Source organism: Diabrotica undecimpunctata, chromosome 1 (assembly GCF_040954645.1).
Source record: "Diabrotica undecimpunctata isolate CICGRU chromosome 1, icDiaUnde3, whole genome shotgun sequence".
Taxonomy (NCBI): Eukaryota; Metazoa; Arthropoda; class Insecta; order Coleoptera; family Chrysomelidae; genus Diabrotica; species Diabrotica undecimpunctata.
The window spans coordinates 120,837,960-120,854,739 of NC_092803.1; the positions used below are offsets into that span (position 1 = coordinate 120,837,960).

Genomic DNA, 16,780 nt, shown 5'->3' on the forward strand with positions numbered 1-16,780 from the left:
ATGGATGAAATACTTTTTACGAAGACCTTAAAAAAGCTATAGACAACAACAAAGAATCTAAAATAATAACTTTTTCTTTTAGCATAGTGTAGTCCTTTTGATTTCTTTGTTTTAGTCGATATAAAACAATAATTCGACGTACTAAATTCTTCTGTTTCCTATTACAAAACACATAATTATTTAGACGAATTTAAACTCATTTTTATTTAGGGCGTAAAAAAATAGAAGTTATATTGGTCGGGTACTCATCATGATTAGCCTTTTTGAGTCCACTGCTGAACATAGGCTTCCCGTAAAGAATTCCATTGCGATCCCGATCTTGAGTCCAGTGTGCTGGACGCGCTTTTGGCGTGTACTGTTTTTGGCTAGTACAAGGTTGGTCATGCATTGTGTTTGGGAAGAGGTTTAATTTTAAGGTCAACTCGTCTACAAGAGCTCTGAAGGCATTTAAAAAGTTGGCAGACATAATGGATTATGTCATCTGCATACATCAAGTTGTAGAAACTCCCCATTTATCTGGTTCCAATGTTTCCCAATTACTGTTCTCATAGTCATTGTCACCGTCATCCGGCCTTCGGTGATTCACCTGATGTCGATAACTCAACGTGTAGGTGGTCTTCCTCTACTACCTTTGTGTGCTCTTGGCCTCAAATTTGTAATTTTTCTCGTCTTTCGTGAGTAGTATATTCTCGCTTCATGGTCTGCCCAGTTTCGTTTCAGTTCCGCTATGCGTTCCACAACATCAGCAGTACTTGTCCTTCTTCGCAGATCTTCATATCTTATTCGGTCCCGCAACGTCACTTCCAGCATAGTCCGTTCCATTCGTCTCTGTGCCACTCTCAATTTAGAAGCCGTAGTCTTGATTAGAGTAGTAGTTTCCTAGTAGGCTAATTGGTATGTTGGCCTTAAGTGTGTCTCGCAATTTTCCATAGGCTGTCCACGCTAAAGTAATTTGTCTTTGGATTTCGCATATTTGGTTATCCCTGCTGATTCTTATTTCATGACCCAAATACGTATATTTCTTTACCACTTTGTCGTGAATAGTTAAATGGTTTCATAGTACTCTGTACTAAAGCGATGAATAGTTGAGGAGAGATGGCGTCTCCATGCCTAATACCCTTCTCCAAGGGAAACGTGTTCGTGTCACCATAGTACATGTCTTTAAACATTAATATCAATGGCTTGTTTTATTCTATAACTTTCTCTATCAGGGATTTTATTAATTGTAGGTAGGTGGTCATTCGTTCCAAAGTTTCCAATTTCTGCAACTTTCCTTTTTTATGCAATATTTTTACAAAGCCAGTATTATGATAATATTGGTCGAGGATTATTTAAGAAGGTATCCTTACTCTTGTCAGTTCCTACACCCCAAGCTATTTGCAATAAGAGGGGATTACTTATACCGGTAATAACTTTTTATTATCTTGGCAATTGGCTACTTAAAAGGATTTGTGGGTACTTGAAAGGAAAATGGGTTGGGACATGACTTCTCCTCCTTAGGTCTCTCTCTCTCTCTCTCTCTCTCTCTCTCTCTCTCTCTCTCTCTCTCTCTTTCTGGGCTAAAATTAGAAATCTAAGTAGCTGCTATTTTAAACTTAGGTCTTCACAAACATTTGTGGGACACATATTTATGAATATTTTTATAATTCAGACCTCTAATAAAATAAGCCTTTACATAGTATGACTTTTTTTATTTGCTCTTTTTTATAGTTCATTCAGTTAATATTTTTTTGTTCTAGTTGGGTCTTGGCGTCATATTTAGTGATAACGCGGATTTCAGTGGCATGCTTAAGAGTCCTGAAGAACTAAAAGTTAGCAAAGTGATTCACAAAGCGTTCATTGAAGTTAACGAGGAAGGCGCTGAAGCAGCAGCAGCTACTGGTAAGTCAATTAATTATTATAATTTTGAGTAAAATTGAAACTAATTGTGAAACTAGTAGGAAATGAGTATCGGTACTTCACGTTTTTATATCAATAGTCCCCCACGCCATAATCATACAATATAATCGCTATTAATCTGCTGGAACTGTTTCCAGGTATGTAACCTATTGGTTGTCTCGTCTTATAGATGTGGCTCTCAAATTGCGATTTGTTTTTTAATAAACCACGAATATTGTTTTTATTTTGTCTTCTTAAATCGTCAGCTCATCGGGTAGATGGTCGACCGACGCTTCTCTTATCTTCCCTTGCTCTCAATTCCAATAACTTCTTTGTCCATCGCCAATCCGTCATTCTAGCTATGTATCCTACCCATCTCCATTTTTGTCTGGCTATCATTTCGATGACGTCAGTCACCCTGGTTGTTCTCCTGACCTCTTCGTTTTTTATTTTGTCTCGCAGTGTTATTACCAACATGGATCGCTCCATTCTTCTCTGTTAAAGTAAGTAAGGCTTTTGTTAAAGTAAGATTTTCTGCTCCGTATGTCAACACTTGGAGAACGCATTCATCAAATATTTTTCTTTTCAGGCATGTATGCAGCTCACTTTTAAAATATTCTTTCAGTCTTCCATATGCTGCCCACCCAAGACCGATTCTTCTGTTCAGTTCATGGGTCTGATTATCCCTGAAATCATAATTTCTTGTTCTAGAATATGTTTCCAAGAATATGTTATTGTTAATCTTATTAGGATCTTGTAGATTTTAATTTTTTACTATTGCTGAGTTTTCTGTTTTCAGCAGTGTCTTGTTCTTGTCGTAGACATACTTTTCCTCTCATGATTATTTCTTTTATTTGTTTTTTTTTTCCAAAATGCACTTTTTGTTTCTGTATTCGTCACTTCTAATTAGTTGAAAGTTGTTTTTGTTTCGAATTTGTAATTTTCTACAGTTAATTTTTCTCTTTCTTGATCCACTCATCATCATCATCATTTGGTTCTATAACTCTATGTGAGTCTTGGCCACGTTTACTATTTGCCTCCATTGTTGTCGGTTCAGAGCAGCTATTTCCATTGCTGTATTCCCATTTTGCGTAGATCACTGGCTACTGCTTCCTTCCATCTCTTTCTTGGGCGACCAGCTGACCTTCTGCCATCGGGCCTTTCTCAGAATGTGGCGTTCAGGAGTCTTTCATCACTCGATCTTAGTACGTGGCCCGCTAATCTTATTCGGTTTGTTTTAATGTAGCGTACTATGTTTTCATCTCCATATACTGTCTGGAGTTCATCATTGTGTCTTCTTCTCCATTCTCCTGTTGTCTCTTCTCTGCAAGGCTCATAGATAGTCCGCAGTATCTTTCTTTTCAGTACCAGTAATTTTGTCGTTTCCCGCTGGTTCAGAGTTCATGTCTCGCTTCCATACGTTATTGTGGGACGAATTATTGTCTTGTACACTCTTATTTTTGCTGGTATTGAGAGTATTTTTGATTTAAGTACGGTCATTAATGAGTAATATGCCCTGTTTTCTGCAATGATTCTGGCTGCCACGGCCTTTTCATATTTATTTTTAGATGTTTTGATCGCTCCCATGTACTTGAATTCTTTGACGACTTCAATGTTGTATTTATTGATTGTAACGTTTTGTTTAACCCTTGGGCTTGGGTTCTTCGTAACCACCATGTACTTGGTCTTGTCCTCGTTGACCTTCAAACCAACTTCCTTGGCTCCGTTTTCGAATAGGGTGAAAACTTCTTTTGCATCTCTTGTGCAATTGTGTCCACGTCATCCGCAAACGCCAATAGTATTTTTGATCCTCCTTGGGCGGCAAATCCGTTCTCTGTGCTCACCTGTGCTAATCGTACAGAATCGTAAGCTTGTTTAAGGTCCAGGAAGATTTGGAGTACATCGCGGTTGAATTCCCAACCCAATTCGCGGTTGAAAATAATAAAAAGTGTAATTTGTGTGTTCATTTTTTTTTATCTAGTAAACTTCTAATTTTTGAGAAAACGAGACTCCAACACTGCAAACAACTGGACCATTTTACGCGAACGCAATTCACGTGAACAGCACGATTTTTTGTTCGTTCTTCATTTTGCTTGCTCCTGCGCGCTCAGTTCGTTCGGGCTAAAATGTTTGGAGTCTGGATCCACCTTAATAAGAATGAGACAGACGAGTAATGGAGAAGGTACTGAAACTAAAGAAGATGTAAATACTGTTAGTAGTGTGGTAAATAGTGTAGTAAATAAGTTAAACAGAAATTGGGAATATATCGGTTTGTTTTATTTGATTATTTGTTCAATTTGTTATGTTGTAATAAATTGGAATTAAATTTTTGCTTTAGAATCTTTCAATATTTCAATTTCATTATTATTTCAAATTTTTTGTTCTCTCTGGAAGCCGTCTGCTCTACGCCGGCCGTTCTCCAGCCAATTGGTTTATTTCAATAAATATTATACACGTCCTCGGAGCTTCAGCGGGTTCTGTACTTCCAGAACTACCAGACTACCCCGTTTTCTTTGGAACATTATCTCTTGGCACTGCACTCGAGTAAATAATATTAAGATATTTTGTACTCATAGATTTCGCCTCGTAGACCTTTTCTCACTTTTCGCCTCGTAGATCTCAAAGATCTTGTGTATACCATACATTCATGTTTTAGAGCAAAAGCTTTTAATTTATAAAAAAGCCTATTATCAGTTTCCGAGATACGGCAGGTTACAAAAAATCCCAGTTTGTAGTGTTATGCAAACAATTATCCTCTAGTTGCAGACTATATGTTCGGCTATTTCGTGTGCGTTTTTACTTGTATATCTGTAATTACTCTGAGTTTAGATTTCTGAAACTCTAAAAGTATTTTTACGTAGGGAGCGGAAGATGGTAATAACTTTGTTGATTACATTTGATCTGAAATATGTTTCGAGTAGGCTGTATAAAGTTTCTTTTCCCATTTTCGGAGATTCTGCGCGGTGTGGGTTTTTGGAATACCGGTTATGGTTTGATAAAAGGATTACTATTACCTTTCAGCTATGTCCTGGCATCCATAAAAATTACTTTGTTATGAGTGCCTTCTGTTAGGACATCCTACTACTTTCTGCTCGGTTTATGTCATATCTCCCTTTTTTTCATCTTTTCATTGATTTGTTTTCAACCTATTCTCTCTTCGCATTAGTCTACCATCAATTATCTCATTCTAGTCTCATTTTTATCCCTTAATCTTAATAATGCCTTCATTTTGTTTTTGTTTTCGTATGTCATTTTATTGGGTTTTTCAATAAAATAGACGTAATAAGTAAACTCGCTTGGTAGTAAAGTATTTCATTAATAAAAATGTAAAGCATTTTACATAAAATCGTAATTTAACAGTTTTTTTCTTTGTATACATAACTAGTTTCAGATTTACTCAGACGTTTTTGCTTTTTTTGCTTTTGCTTTTCTGTTCGTTTTGTTTTTTGCTACTTTCTCTAACCTAGTATGCTAATAACGTATAATAAATATCCTTACCTCGTTGATTCTTAAATTTGTTCGAAAACTTAATAAATAAAAAAATACGTAATGTGAAAGAGAGGGGTCTATGAGATTAGAGTATTTTATTTCAATAAGTAAGCAAATTAGAGAATATCCCTTATCACAACGTTGGGTTTAGTATTAATAAAATATGAAATAATATATTTATAATTATACAAGATATGTCACATCCAACAGCATAGGAACTAGACGTTAAGATATTCTTTTTGCAGAGTTAGACTGTTCAAAAGTTGTTTTACTTTGGTGTGAAAACAATATCAATAACGAGAATGATCTCGTCAAAACGTTTTTAAAACTTAAGCTCTATAGGAAAATAACTTTTAGGCTTGACGTACTTGTATACGTTTTTACAATTATTTAAAATACATTCTTTTATCTAAGCACTGTTGTGCCTAATTTGAAAACTCTCTATTTTATTGGCTAACTATGCTGGCTCAGGTTTACTTATTGTTTAAGCATACGGTGTTTAAAGTATATCTACGTGTTAATTCTCAATTAGTGTTATGAATAAGAATTTGCAGGCGCACTAAATTATTATCAAAGTTTTCATAGTCTTGTGAACTCATAAGTAACTGTAAATTAACACAAATGATAATATAACCATTTATTAAGAGTGTCGTTTACTGGCGGAAAGAATATATGTAGTGCTGTTGAAAATAGTGGTAGTATCTGTTGTTCAAAATCCAAACACTAGCAGTCGACTTATCGTCTGGGATATTGGTTTAAGCCCGAAGAATTTAAAATCTCCAGAATTTAAAGAAAACGTAAGTACCTACCACCTTTCCATCGTGATGTATCAACATTTATATGGAATAGTTATTCAGAGACGCTTGCATTTTGTTTACGGACACTTGTAAAGATAGTGACAAGGTAGATTTTTTGGCAATATTTTATTTACGGACAAATTCACTTTTCACAATAGTGAAATTATTATAGTACAGAAAATATTTGTTCCATACAAAAGTTCGTCAGAATTATTTGAGTATCTACTTTATGTTCCAATTATAGATTTTTACACTAATATTTCTGGGGAGCGTTAAAAGACGCCCGCCTAAATATTAGGCGGATATTAGAAATTATTTGAATAGAATATAATTCGGCGGATAGATGAGTTTCCATCTCGATATGCTCTGGCTTCACTCATTTGGATTTCTTTTTATGGCGCTATTAATATCGAAATTCACGAAAAAAAGAATTACCGTCGCCTTTCCGATTAATTGGGATTTCAATTCCAATTAAACTTTCATAATTAATTTTGAATATTTTTTATAGTTCCTCGCGAATATTATACAGCGGAAAAAAAGTAACATACTATTTTTAATAATTACATACAATGTTGTGACACAAAATATATATAATTGATGTTGCAATTTATTAAATAATAAAATTTTGTAGAACTAATATCCCTTTATTATATTTTGTTATTATTGCTATACTGAAGAGCTTGTATCGTTATCATTCCATTTATATTAGAGAAGTAGTTTACAAAATTTATGTAAACTGCATATTTAATTGAAGTCATTTTACGGTATACCATTTTTCTATTTTATCCTTACCTTTATTTTTTTCAAAAAAATTTTCTTTTTGTGTAGACATGACTGTTTTTCAATATGCCTTCAGTAAGTTGTCGTTTCATCGTGGTCTTCCCACTGCGCTATTTGTTGTCATTAGGCTTATAATATGATCGTTCCATTCTACCTTCTATTTCTTACCCAGTCCTTAATGCTCTCCACCTTGCATCTTAGCCGTATACCTGTACTTCTAGCTCTGTTCCATAGTGTCTTACCATCGATTTTTCTAAGGGTTTTCATCTCTGCTGTTTCTAGCATCCTTTTCGTCCTCTCTGTGTTAGGTCGCGTTTCTACCGCGTATGTCAATATTGGTCTGATGACTGTTTTGTAAATTCTGCTTTTCATTTCTTTCCCGATATTTTTATTTCTCCATATTGTTTTATTCAGGCAACCTGCGGCTCTATTCACTTCTGCTGTTATAACCATTCATTTTGTCTTTTTTGGGGAAATTAACATCTTATCTTTTCTGTCGGTTATATTAAATTGGTGTAGCATAATTTGTAAATCATTATCACTTTGAGAGATTAGTGTTGCGTCGTCTGCATAGCAGATTAGTATAAGTTGTTCTTCTCCCATTTGGTATCCTTTTTTAGTTCTTCATTTTTTTTATTTCATCCATGATGAGGTTGAATAATAGATGACTTAGGGAATCCCCCTGTTTTATCCCATTGGCAGGTTCAATAGAGCCAGTTAGTTCTTCTTCTACTTTTACTTTCATTGTGTTTTTTGGTAGATATTTTCGATCGTTTTGAAAGGTATCTCTCTTGCGTACAATAAATGTATAACGTTTTTTAATTTGAACCTTGTCAAATGTCTTCTTAAGGTCCACGAAACATAAATATGCCGGTTTGTTGTATTCTAATGATTTCTCTCGCATTTGCCTCATTATAAATATAGCGTCTGTGCATGACCTTCCCGAGACCTAAAACCTTGTTGTTCTTCTGATATCGTTATAATTTCATTCAGTTTATGTGTTATTACTTTGGTTCTTAATATTAGTCATGTGTTTAATAAATTAATTCCTCTGTAATTCTCCGAATCCGGTTTGTCTCCCTTTTTGTACTAAGGTATTAGGATGCTAGATCTCCATTCTTGCGGTATTCTGTTTCGTTTTATTATTTTTTGCATTAGTTTGGGAAAAAACAATTAAAGGAAATATTTCCGTATCACTATTTTGTGGCAAGGACTTTATGTAGTTGGACAGGAATAATTCAGTTGTCATTTTAAAAGTCGATGACTGTTGTAAATCTTTTTTAAAATACGGTTTTATATATAATGTGACCAACCTATAGAAAGTTATTTATCTCCGCTATCAGGATTAATAGAGAAAAAATTATAGAGAGTATAGTTTCACAGTTTAAAATTATTTTTTAATATACAGGGTCTCCCATAGAACTAGAACGAATGAGTTACGTTTTTTGAATAGATCATATACATTATTTTGAATTTGGAATTCTCCTTATGCTTTTCATCATGCTAATGTAAAGTTTGACTCTAAATCTGTGGTAAATTTTAAATGAAAATGAATGTTCTGTAATGAATTGTACAGAAAAACAAAGCACTATTAGTTTATTGCTTACTGGAATAGAAGAATAGACATACTTTTCAATGTTATACATGGTGCCAGATAAATCACTCTACAATTGTCTTAATATGTTTTTAGTGGAATACTCTATCAGAATTACAAAGTACTTTTAAAATACACTAAAAACTTAAATACACTAAAAAATTTAGTACACTAAATACTAAAAAAAGTTTATAGTTTATTAATGGTATATGATTTGTACTGCACGATTACCAATTGGTATCAATTATTAATAGTTGGTCGTTTCTTATTGCCATATATTATAACAATTTATTACTTTATATCTGTATTTAGTACTCTCCTCAGTAATATTTACATTAAAAGTTAATAGTAGACAAGATGACTACCTGTATTACGATTGTTTCACACCTAATTACACATAAAGGTGCTTAGTTAACTATTGATTAAAGTGCTTTTATAAGTAAATAATGCGAATATGCCACTAGAATACGTTATAATGTAATATGGGGGACATGTAGACCAGATGTTTAAACTTAGGAGAGCGAACTTCATAGTGATTAGTAAGCAATGCATCTGCTTCTACCGGTATGGGTGTAACATAACTTGCCTTGAAGGGATATTTGACATTGAAAGAGAAATGAAGAATTCCAGATTTAAGTATGTTCACCTTGCAAACCGGTGCTCTGATGTTTTAAAGGACACAACGGTGAGCTTTGAGACGTGGGTCTACAGATCTAGCAAATATAATGGGTCTAAAGATCTAGCAAATTTAGATCTACTAAAAAAAAAGACAAATATGCGAGACCTCTCTTTACAACCAAAATGCATACATAGTCAAAAAGAAAGAGAAGCAAACAAACTTACCTTATGGTCGCTCTACATTTCTGTCACTGTCAAAATTATCTTATTATTCCCAGAAAGAAAGGAAGACTATGAGAGAAATTAAACAGTACAAATAATTGTTATTAACACACTGTTTTTATTACATACTATAACATATATTTAACTGGACATAATTGTTTATATTTTACTTACAAATGTCCCTTCCAAATTAATATGTGTTTACATCTTTATCTATTGTTAATTATTAATTTGTCCCAATGACCTGGTAAATCTAGTAAAAATATTTATATCGATAATAATCTCAAAAAATAACTTTAACAAACATTGTCGTATCATGATTGCAGTGATGAGAAGTTTTATATTGTACATAAAAAACAAAGGTTATTCAGAAACAGTAAAAAATTAGGTATATACCCTATACAAAAAAAAAACGAAGCACTGCACTGCACTAAATACAAATGATAAGAATTGAAAATAAAATCAGGTATATTTCCTTCGTCCGCCGTTATAAAATATTCAGCGTTGTGTTTCAAACTGTTTTGACAGGTTATAAATTAACAAAGAATTCTGCTCACTTGGATCGAGTCGACACTAACTAAACACTTAATTCTATTTCTGCTTAGCATCGAAATTACATCTCTTTAAATGAGAACATTTAAAGCAAGGTAACACCGTGTACTTAAATGTGTGTATTACTTAAATCTGATATTATTGTTCCCATTTTTTACCGGAAAAGTACTATTGCCGCCAATCTACTAACCTATAAACTTTCGGTTTGTACTCCCAATCTCAGCCGCTCCTATTAAAGTAAAGTCATGAAAAAATTCATTCCCCCACGAGAGTGAAATGATTTTATAAATGTGTAGATAGCCTGTTTGAGAACAGAGTTTATTTTAAAAATCTCTATAAGAGAAACAGGGAAAAGACGAATTAAAGAGCAAGATAGTTAATAATTCATCTTGGAAGCAGCACTTGGCTAATTTTAAACAGAGTCCGAAGTTGTTTGGTCTAATATTTTTAAAAGGCAAAAATCTACTCCATTAAAACGTGATATAACTGTGATAACTATTGCACAACCATGAGCCCGAGATCTTATGCAGATCTAACATTTATCGACCGCAGTGAAGATAGTTGTAAATTATCTTTGATTTTCTGGCTAAACTGGCTCACGTGTTACGTGATCCCCATAGCGGAACGATTTTAGTATGTCTCAGCTATATAGTCAGTAATAGTCACACATTTTTGGTATCGTCCGTATTATTTTAAAATAGTTGCAGAATTTAAAACGACTAATGAGTGGTCCAATCGTATTTTGAGAACGATTTCCGAAGTGGAGGTCGAAACGTTAAAGATGGACTTGTTTTGGGCTTAAATTATCGCTTGTTCCCTGTAAGAGTGGTGGTTGCATTGGAATGCCACAAGACAATAGTTTCAGAACAATACTTAAGATATAAAAGTATCGTTTCTAATTTAAGATCATTGATTTTAGATCGGCCTCTATCACCAGATGATTTTCCGCGTATAAGATTTGGTATGATAAATTACGAAAATAATAAATAAATGTAATGTTTTACTCTTCGTGTAAAAGTGTTCAATTAACGAAAATGAAACTGGTGCCAAACAATACCCTTTGTAGAATGAACAAATATAAGGTAAGTTTCCCATGGGTTAATATAATAATTATAAGATAACTATTAGTTTTTAAAATACTATGTATATAAAATATATATAATAAAATATTAAAATAATTTCTTTATTTAATAACCGACAAATATAATTTATTTAAATATTGGTTTAATAAACTTGATATTTGGGAAACACTCTATTAGGGACTGTCTACTAAAACTATTAAACTACTTGTGCCAATTCACAGAGAAAAATCCTCATTAGGGTAAGCTCTGAAATCTCAATATTTTATGTGGATACTTCAGTCCATGATCCAATAGCAGTGGCACTCCACTGCCGTGCGTTTATTCTGTTCTCTTGTGTAGTAGGGGATCCGAGTTTTATCAACGGTTACCAATCGATGCCAAGAGTCCGACTGATTGCGCTTCGAAGGTCCAAACACTGCTTCCTCACGATCATGTTTTTTATCAATAGTCAGCAAACGCGGCACCCATTTCATGGTTTAAAACCATTTCTTGGACTTTCTTTACATTTACCGGTGTAACTGCATCGGAGAGTCCTCTAGTACGTGTTTCATCCAATGTAGATATACGGCCACTACAAAATTCACGGAACCAAAATTTGACAGTGTTGTCTGAATTATTCATCATCATGATGATTCATCATCATCATCATCGTCCAGCCTTCATTTATCACGTCAACTGCTAAACATAGGCCTCCCTTAAACTCACTCATTCTTTGCGATTTTGTGCTCTTTGTTTCCAATTTTTTGTGATACGCCTGATGTCGTCAGCCCAACGTGTAGGTGATCTTCCTCTACTACGTTTGCCTGCTCGTGACCTCCAATGTGTAATTTTACTCGTCCATCGTGAGTCATGCATTCTCGCTACATAGCCTGCCCAATTCCATTTAAGTTCCGCTATGCGTTCCACAACATCATTAATACTCGTCCTTCTTCGCAGGTCTTCGTTTCTTATTCGGTCCCGCGGTCACTCCCAGCATAGACCGTTCCATTCGTCTCTGTGCCACTCTCAATTTCGAAGCCGTAGTCTTGGTTAGAGTCATAGTTTCCGCCCCATAGGTCGTGACCGGTAATACGCATTGGTCATGACCGGTAATACGCATTGGTCATGACCGGTAATACGCATTGGTCAAATACTTTTCTTTTGAGGCTAATTGGTATGTTGGCCCAAACTGTGTCTCCCAGTTTTCCAAAGGCTGCCCACGCTAAAGTAATTCGTCTTTGGATTTCGCATGTTCGGTTATCAGTCCCTGCAGATTCTTATTTCGTAACCAAAATACGTATATTTCTCCACCAGTTCTACCACTTTTTTGAATAGTTAAATGGTTATTGTGGACCATATTTGTCATAAACTTAGTTTTGGATAAGTTCATTCTGAGGCCCACCTTCGAACATGCAAAGTCCAATTCATTTAACATATCTGTGGCTTCTCCTAAATCATCTGTGGTAAGGACAATGTCATCTGCGAAACGGAGATGGTTAAGTTTTTCACCGTCTATTGTTACTCCTCTGTGGTCCCAATTGACCATCTTAAAGGCATACTCTAATGCCGTTAATAATAATTTCGGTGACGATGTATCTTCTTGCCTTATCCCACGTTTTATTTTTATTGGTCGGGTTTTATCGTGTATCTTAACAGCGTCTTTACTGTATGGAGTTGTTCATTTTTACCATAATTTGATCGGAATCCTGCCTGCTCTCTCGGTTGGTAGAAATCTAATTTTCTCTCCAATCTCGATGTCACTAACCTAGTCAAGAGCTTGTATATGTGGTTCAACAGGCTAATAGGTCTATAATTCTCTAGGTCCGTTCTATCTCCTTTTTTATGTAAAAGGATGGTTATAGCATTGTTCCATTCTTTGAGCACCTCTCTTGGCTGCAAACATAGATTAAACAGTTTCCTTAATTGATTTAATAGCATATCTCCTCCATTTACGATAGCTTCTGTTACAATTCCATCCTCTCCTGGGGCTTTGATATTTTTCACGAACGAATCTCATCTACATCTATTTCTGGCATTAGTTCGGAACCTTGATTCATGATCTTCTTTGAAATGACTGTGTGTATTCCTGTTTGATCTTCTCGTCTACTTCCATATAATTCCTCGTAGAACTCTTCGACGACCTGTATTAACTCGTCTCGACGTGATATTAGTTCATTTTGCTTGTTTCTTAATTTATGAATTTTGCATTTCCCATTCGTTAGCTTTCTACGTAGAACTTTTAAGCTGTTATTTTTCAGTATAGTACGTTTAATATTAGAATATTATTTTATCAGTTTTAAATTTTCTTAAAACTCTCCTGATTGCCTTCGAAACAGTTTTATTCATTTCTCTTAGAGTATGGCTGTCTGCATTATCATCTCTTCTCCTTTGTCTTCTTTGATCTAGCAGCGTTTTAGTATGTGGACTTATTTCACTATCTGATTTTCTTTTAGGACAGTGCACTCGGTGACTTTCTTGTAAGACGTTTATGATGCAATTATTGAAGTCGTTAAAATCGTTCTTCGAGGTTTCATGCAGTAGTAGCTTATTATTGATATGTGCCTGATATTGGTTGATATCTAATGAGGGTGTCCAGATACCATGAGAGGAGCATTAGTTCCATAATATTTATCCAGATTTTGTTTTATTTCCTTCGTCCTTTTATTTCTTAAGTAATAATGTTTATTGAGATTTTAATGCGTCATTTTTTTAATCACGTCAACTTTATGCAGGTGTCAAGAAGTGTTCTTAAAAAGGTTAGACTTTTATCAGACTTCCAGATATATACATACATTTTTATAGCTAAACATATTTTATAAATTTATTTTGCATTTTAACTTAGATAGATAAATGTTATCGATCAGTTTAAAAAAAAGATTTTTGTGACTAATAAATAAAATGGATTAAACATACTCGATCTTGTCTGTATAATCTATAGATATATTTTGTGAATGATAATATAAGACTACGTCATCGGTGTCCCTTTTAGGTAAAAATATTAGATCATTTATTTCCAGATGATCGATAGCTTTTATCTTTGGATACAAGGAATTATACTTACACTTGAAATAAAAAAATTTCATTTAAAAACAAATTTTTCGCGGAACGGTCACTGCGTTAATTATAATTAAAAAGAAATTGTTACTTTGTTGTAGGTAGTATATTTAACATATTTTGTTATAATCATTTGTGTGTGTGTGGGGGAGGGTGGGGGCGTACGTTCGTGTGCGCGTGTGTGTGTGACAATTAGTTAAGAGTATCTATGCATACTAAAGACTAAAGTGGCTTTTGTCATGCCGTGTCAATAAAAATCTATAAAATTCTTAAAACGCTGACAATTATATTACCATTGTCTCTATTCCTTCCCTATAGTACCCGCTTTATGAAAGTAATTATTATTATATGACTCAAGAAATAAAGTAGTAGAAATTATGTAGAAAACAGCGAGACGCATCGTGAAACAGTTTAAAGGACACTCTGAAATACCAAAGATATAGTAAATACAAAATTCGGTTTTGTAATTAATATGTTTTGTGCAAAATTTAGTGATTTAAAATAGATGCAGGCTATAGGTGCGTTATAAATTTTAAGTATTAAATACCTTTTTAACTATATAAACATTTTTCAACGTCTGGTACAAAACATAGTGCAAAATTACCCCAAAATCTTGGTTTGGCAATGGCTGTGGTGATCTGAAGTTCCTATATGAATTGCTTTAACTAATATAATCGGCTGTACTTTTCATTACAAAATTTATTTATAGGGTAATTCAAAACAATGCTATTAGGTTCATATTAAATAAAGTTAGAAAAAAATTTATCAAAATTATATTTCAAATGGTTATATGCAATACTTAATGTGGGAACTATGTGAGAAGGACTTACGTTAAATCCTGATTAGAGGGAAAAACAATGATTTTAAAAATAATTTTGAACAATTAATTTTACTTCTAATGTTATATTATTTGGGAGTATATAGCTTCAAGCTTTAAGATGCTTTTTATCTGCTCAACTGAACTCTTGGAGCTGGACTCATGACTGTCAGGTCGCTATTCGATGAGAACAGCATTTCGTTATACTTTCATTGCATGAAAAAAACCAAGTCCACAAAAGAATCGAATCATAGCTTGTTCGTGACCAAAATTGTCTTGCTTAATAGCTTCTTTACTGCACTCTATGTTATGCATATAGGATTTTCTCGTTCCCTGTTAATTCGACTTTATCAAAAGTAGAATCGTATTCTGATTGTTCGAAACAATACTATGTTCTGTCACCTCGGGGGAACAAATAAGGGTCTAACCACCTTCTGATATCCCCGGGTGCTCTGTAGAGGGCTTCGAATATCGCAGTCGAGAGCTCCTCTACCCAAGTCCATTTACTGGGTATGGACTTGTAAATATTTATCTTCGGTGTCTTGCCTTGAAAAAGGCAAGATATTTCCCTCATGACAATTTTTTCTCCGAAATAAAAACACCAAGTTAAGTTGAAACAATTCTCAGCCACAGAGTATGGAAAATAAATGCAGGAAGCAGAGCCCCGAGAGCACTAAGCTCTCGGAGAGCCCGTGAGGGACTGACTTGCTGACCGATTCATTGTAGCGTTGGTTTTGTGAGTGTGTGTTTATCTTCTGTGCTGGATGTGTCTGATGTCCTGCTTTAGGCTTGTGCCTCTTCAGGACGTGTTTTCTTTTTTTGGTGGGTGTGGCACTGGGATTTTGAAGTGTCCACTGGTGTTGCAGTGTTGTTGGTGGTTGTGCTGCTTTGCTAGTCCTGGACAATCGGGGGCGAAAGGGTTAGAAGTGAACGGTTCCTTTCAGAATATTTTTTGGTCTAAAACAGAATTAGTAAATATATGAAATTTATATGTTTATTAATTTAAAAATCAATTTAATTTTTGAGTGAATATCGCGGCGCGTGAGGGCAGCTGTGGACTGGTAACCTCGAAAACGACGGGGTATCGTTGTGCAATGGGATCGGAAAACCACAGAAAACCGACCCCCCCCCCCCCCCCGTGAACTTTCGGTATTATAATATACGGCGGTAATAGAGTGGAGTTGCCTCCTGTATGTCAATGTATTCGTCAGGGAGCTCGTTGCTGGCGAGTTCCAGCAGAATAGTGGGTAGGAATGGGAGTTTGGGTTTGGGTCGTCTTCTGAATACATTGCCGAGGGACGAGCAGGTAGTTTTAAGAATGCTTTGGGCTCTGAGGTTTTGGCCCCGGATGGTGCGAATTGTATAACTCCTGCTCAGAGAGGAAAGCCTCTCATTGATGGGCTGGATGTTCGACAGGCGATGAATGAGTGCAGAGGGATAGTCGCGTCGTTTTCTGTTGAGTTTGCGTAAGATTCTCCTTTCCAGTGAGATTAGTCTATTGTTGAGGTGCTTTGGCATCACAGCACAGATGCAAGATCTGTACTCGATGACCGGTCTGATGAATGTTTTGTAAGTATGGATAAGTGTACGTGGTTGAGTGCGGCCGAATCTGCCAGTAAGAGCGTTGAGAAGTCCGAGTCGGCTCCTAACCTTACTACAGGTTTTTTCAGTGTCGTCCCTCCAGCTAAGTGTTTGAGTAAACACCACGCCGAGGTAATCGACCTGGTTTCGGAGACGGAGTCGTTCTCCCCATAGACTCAAATTGTGCCTTTCGGTTATGATTGGTGTATGGTTATGATTGGCTGCGGTATGGGTGTCTGAAAAGGATCATCTGTGTTTTGTTTGGGTTAGGTGTCACTCTCCATCTCTGGCACCATTGTTCAACAAGGAGCAGATGATCTCGAGCGAACCTAAGTAC

The 16,780-nt window shown here is 35.1% G+C and overlaps 1 protein-coding gene across 36 annotated transcripts in view; it reads left to right on the plus strand.

Annotated features, from left to right (window-relative positions):
* Positions 1-16,780, plus strand: part of LOC140431103 (leukocyte elastase inhibitor-like) — a 228,099-nt gene that overhangs the window by 30,659 nt on the left and 180,660 nt on the right. For all 36 annotated transcript variants that reach the window (XR_011949640.1, XM_072519022.1, XM_072519046.1 and 33 more), the window contains exon 3: positions 1,740-1,881. Coding sequence is in view for 35 of the 36 variants with exons in the window: in XM_072519022.1 (XP_072375123.1) it covers positions 1,740-1,881 (142 nt within the window). In the remaining variant the exon portion in view is untranslated. The remainder of the gene's footprint in view (positions 1-1,739; positions 1,882-16,780) is intronic.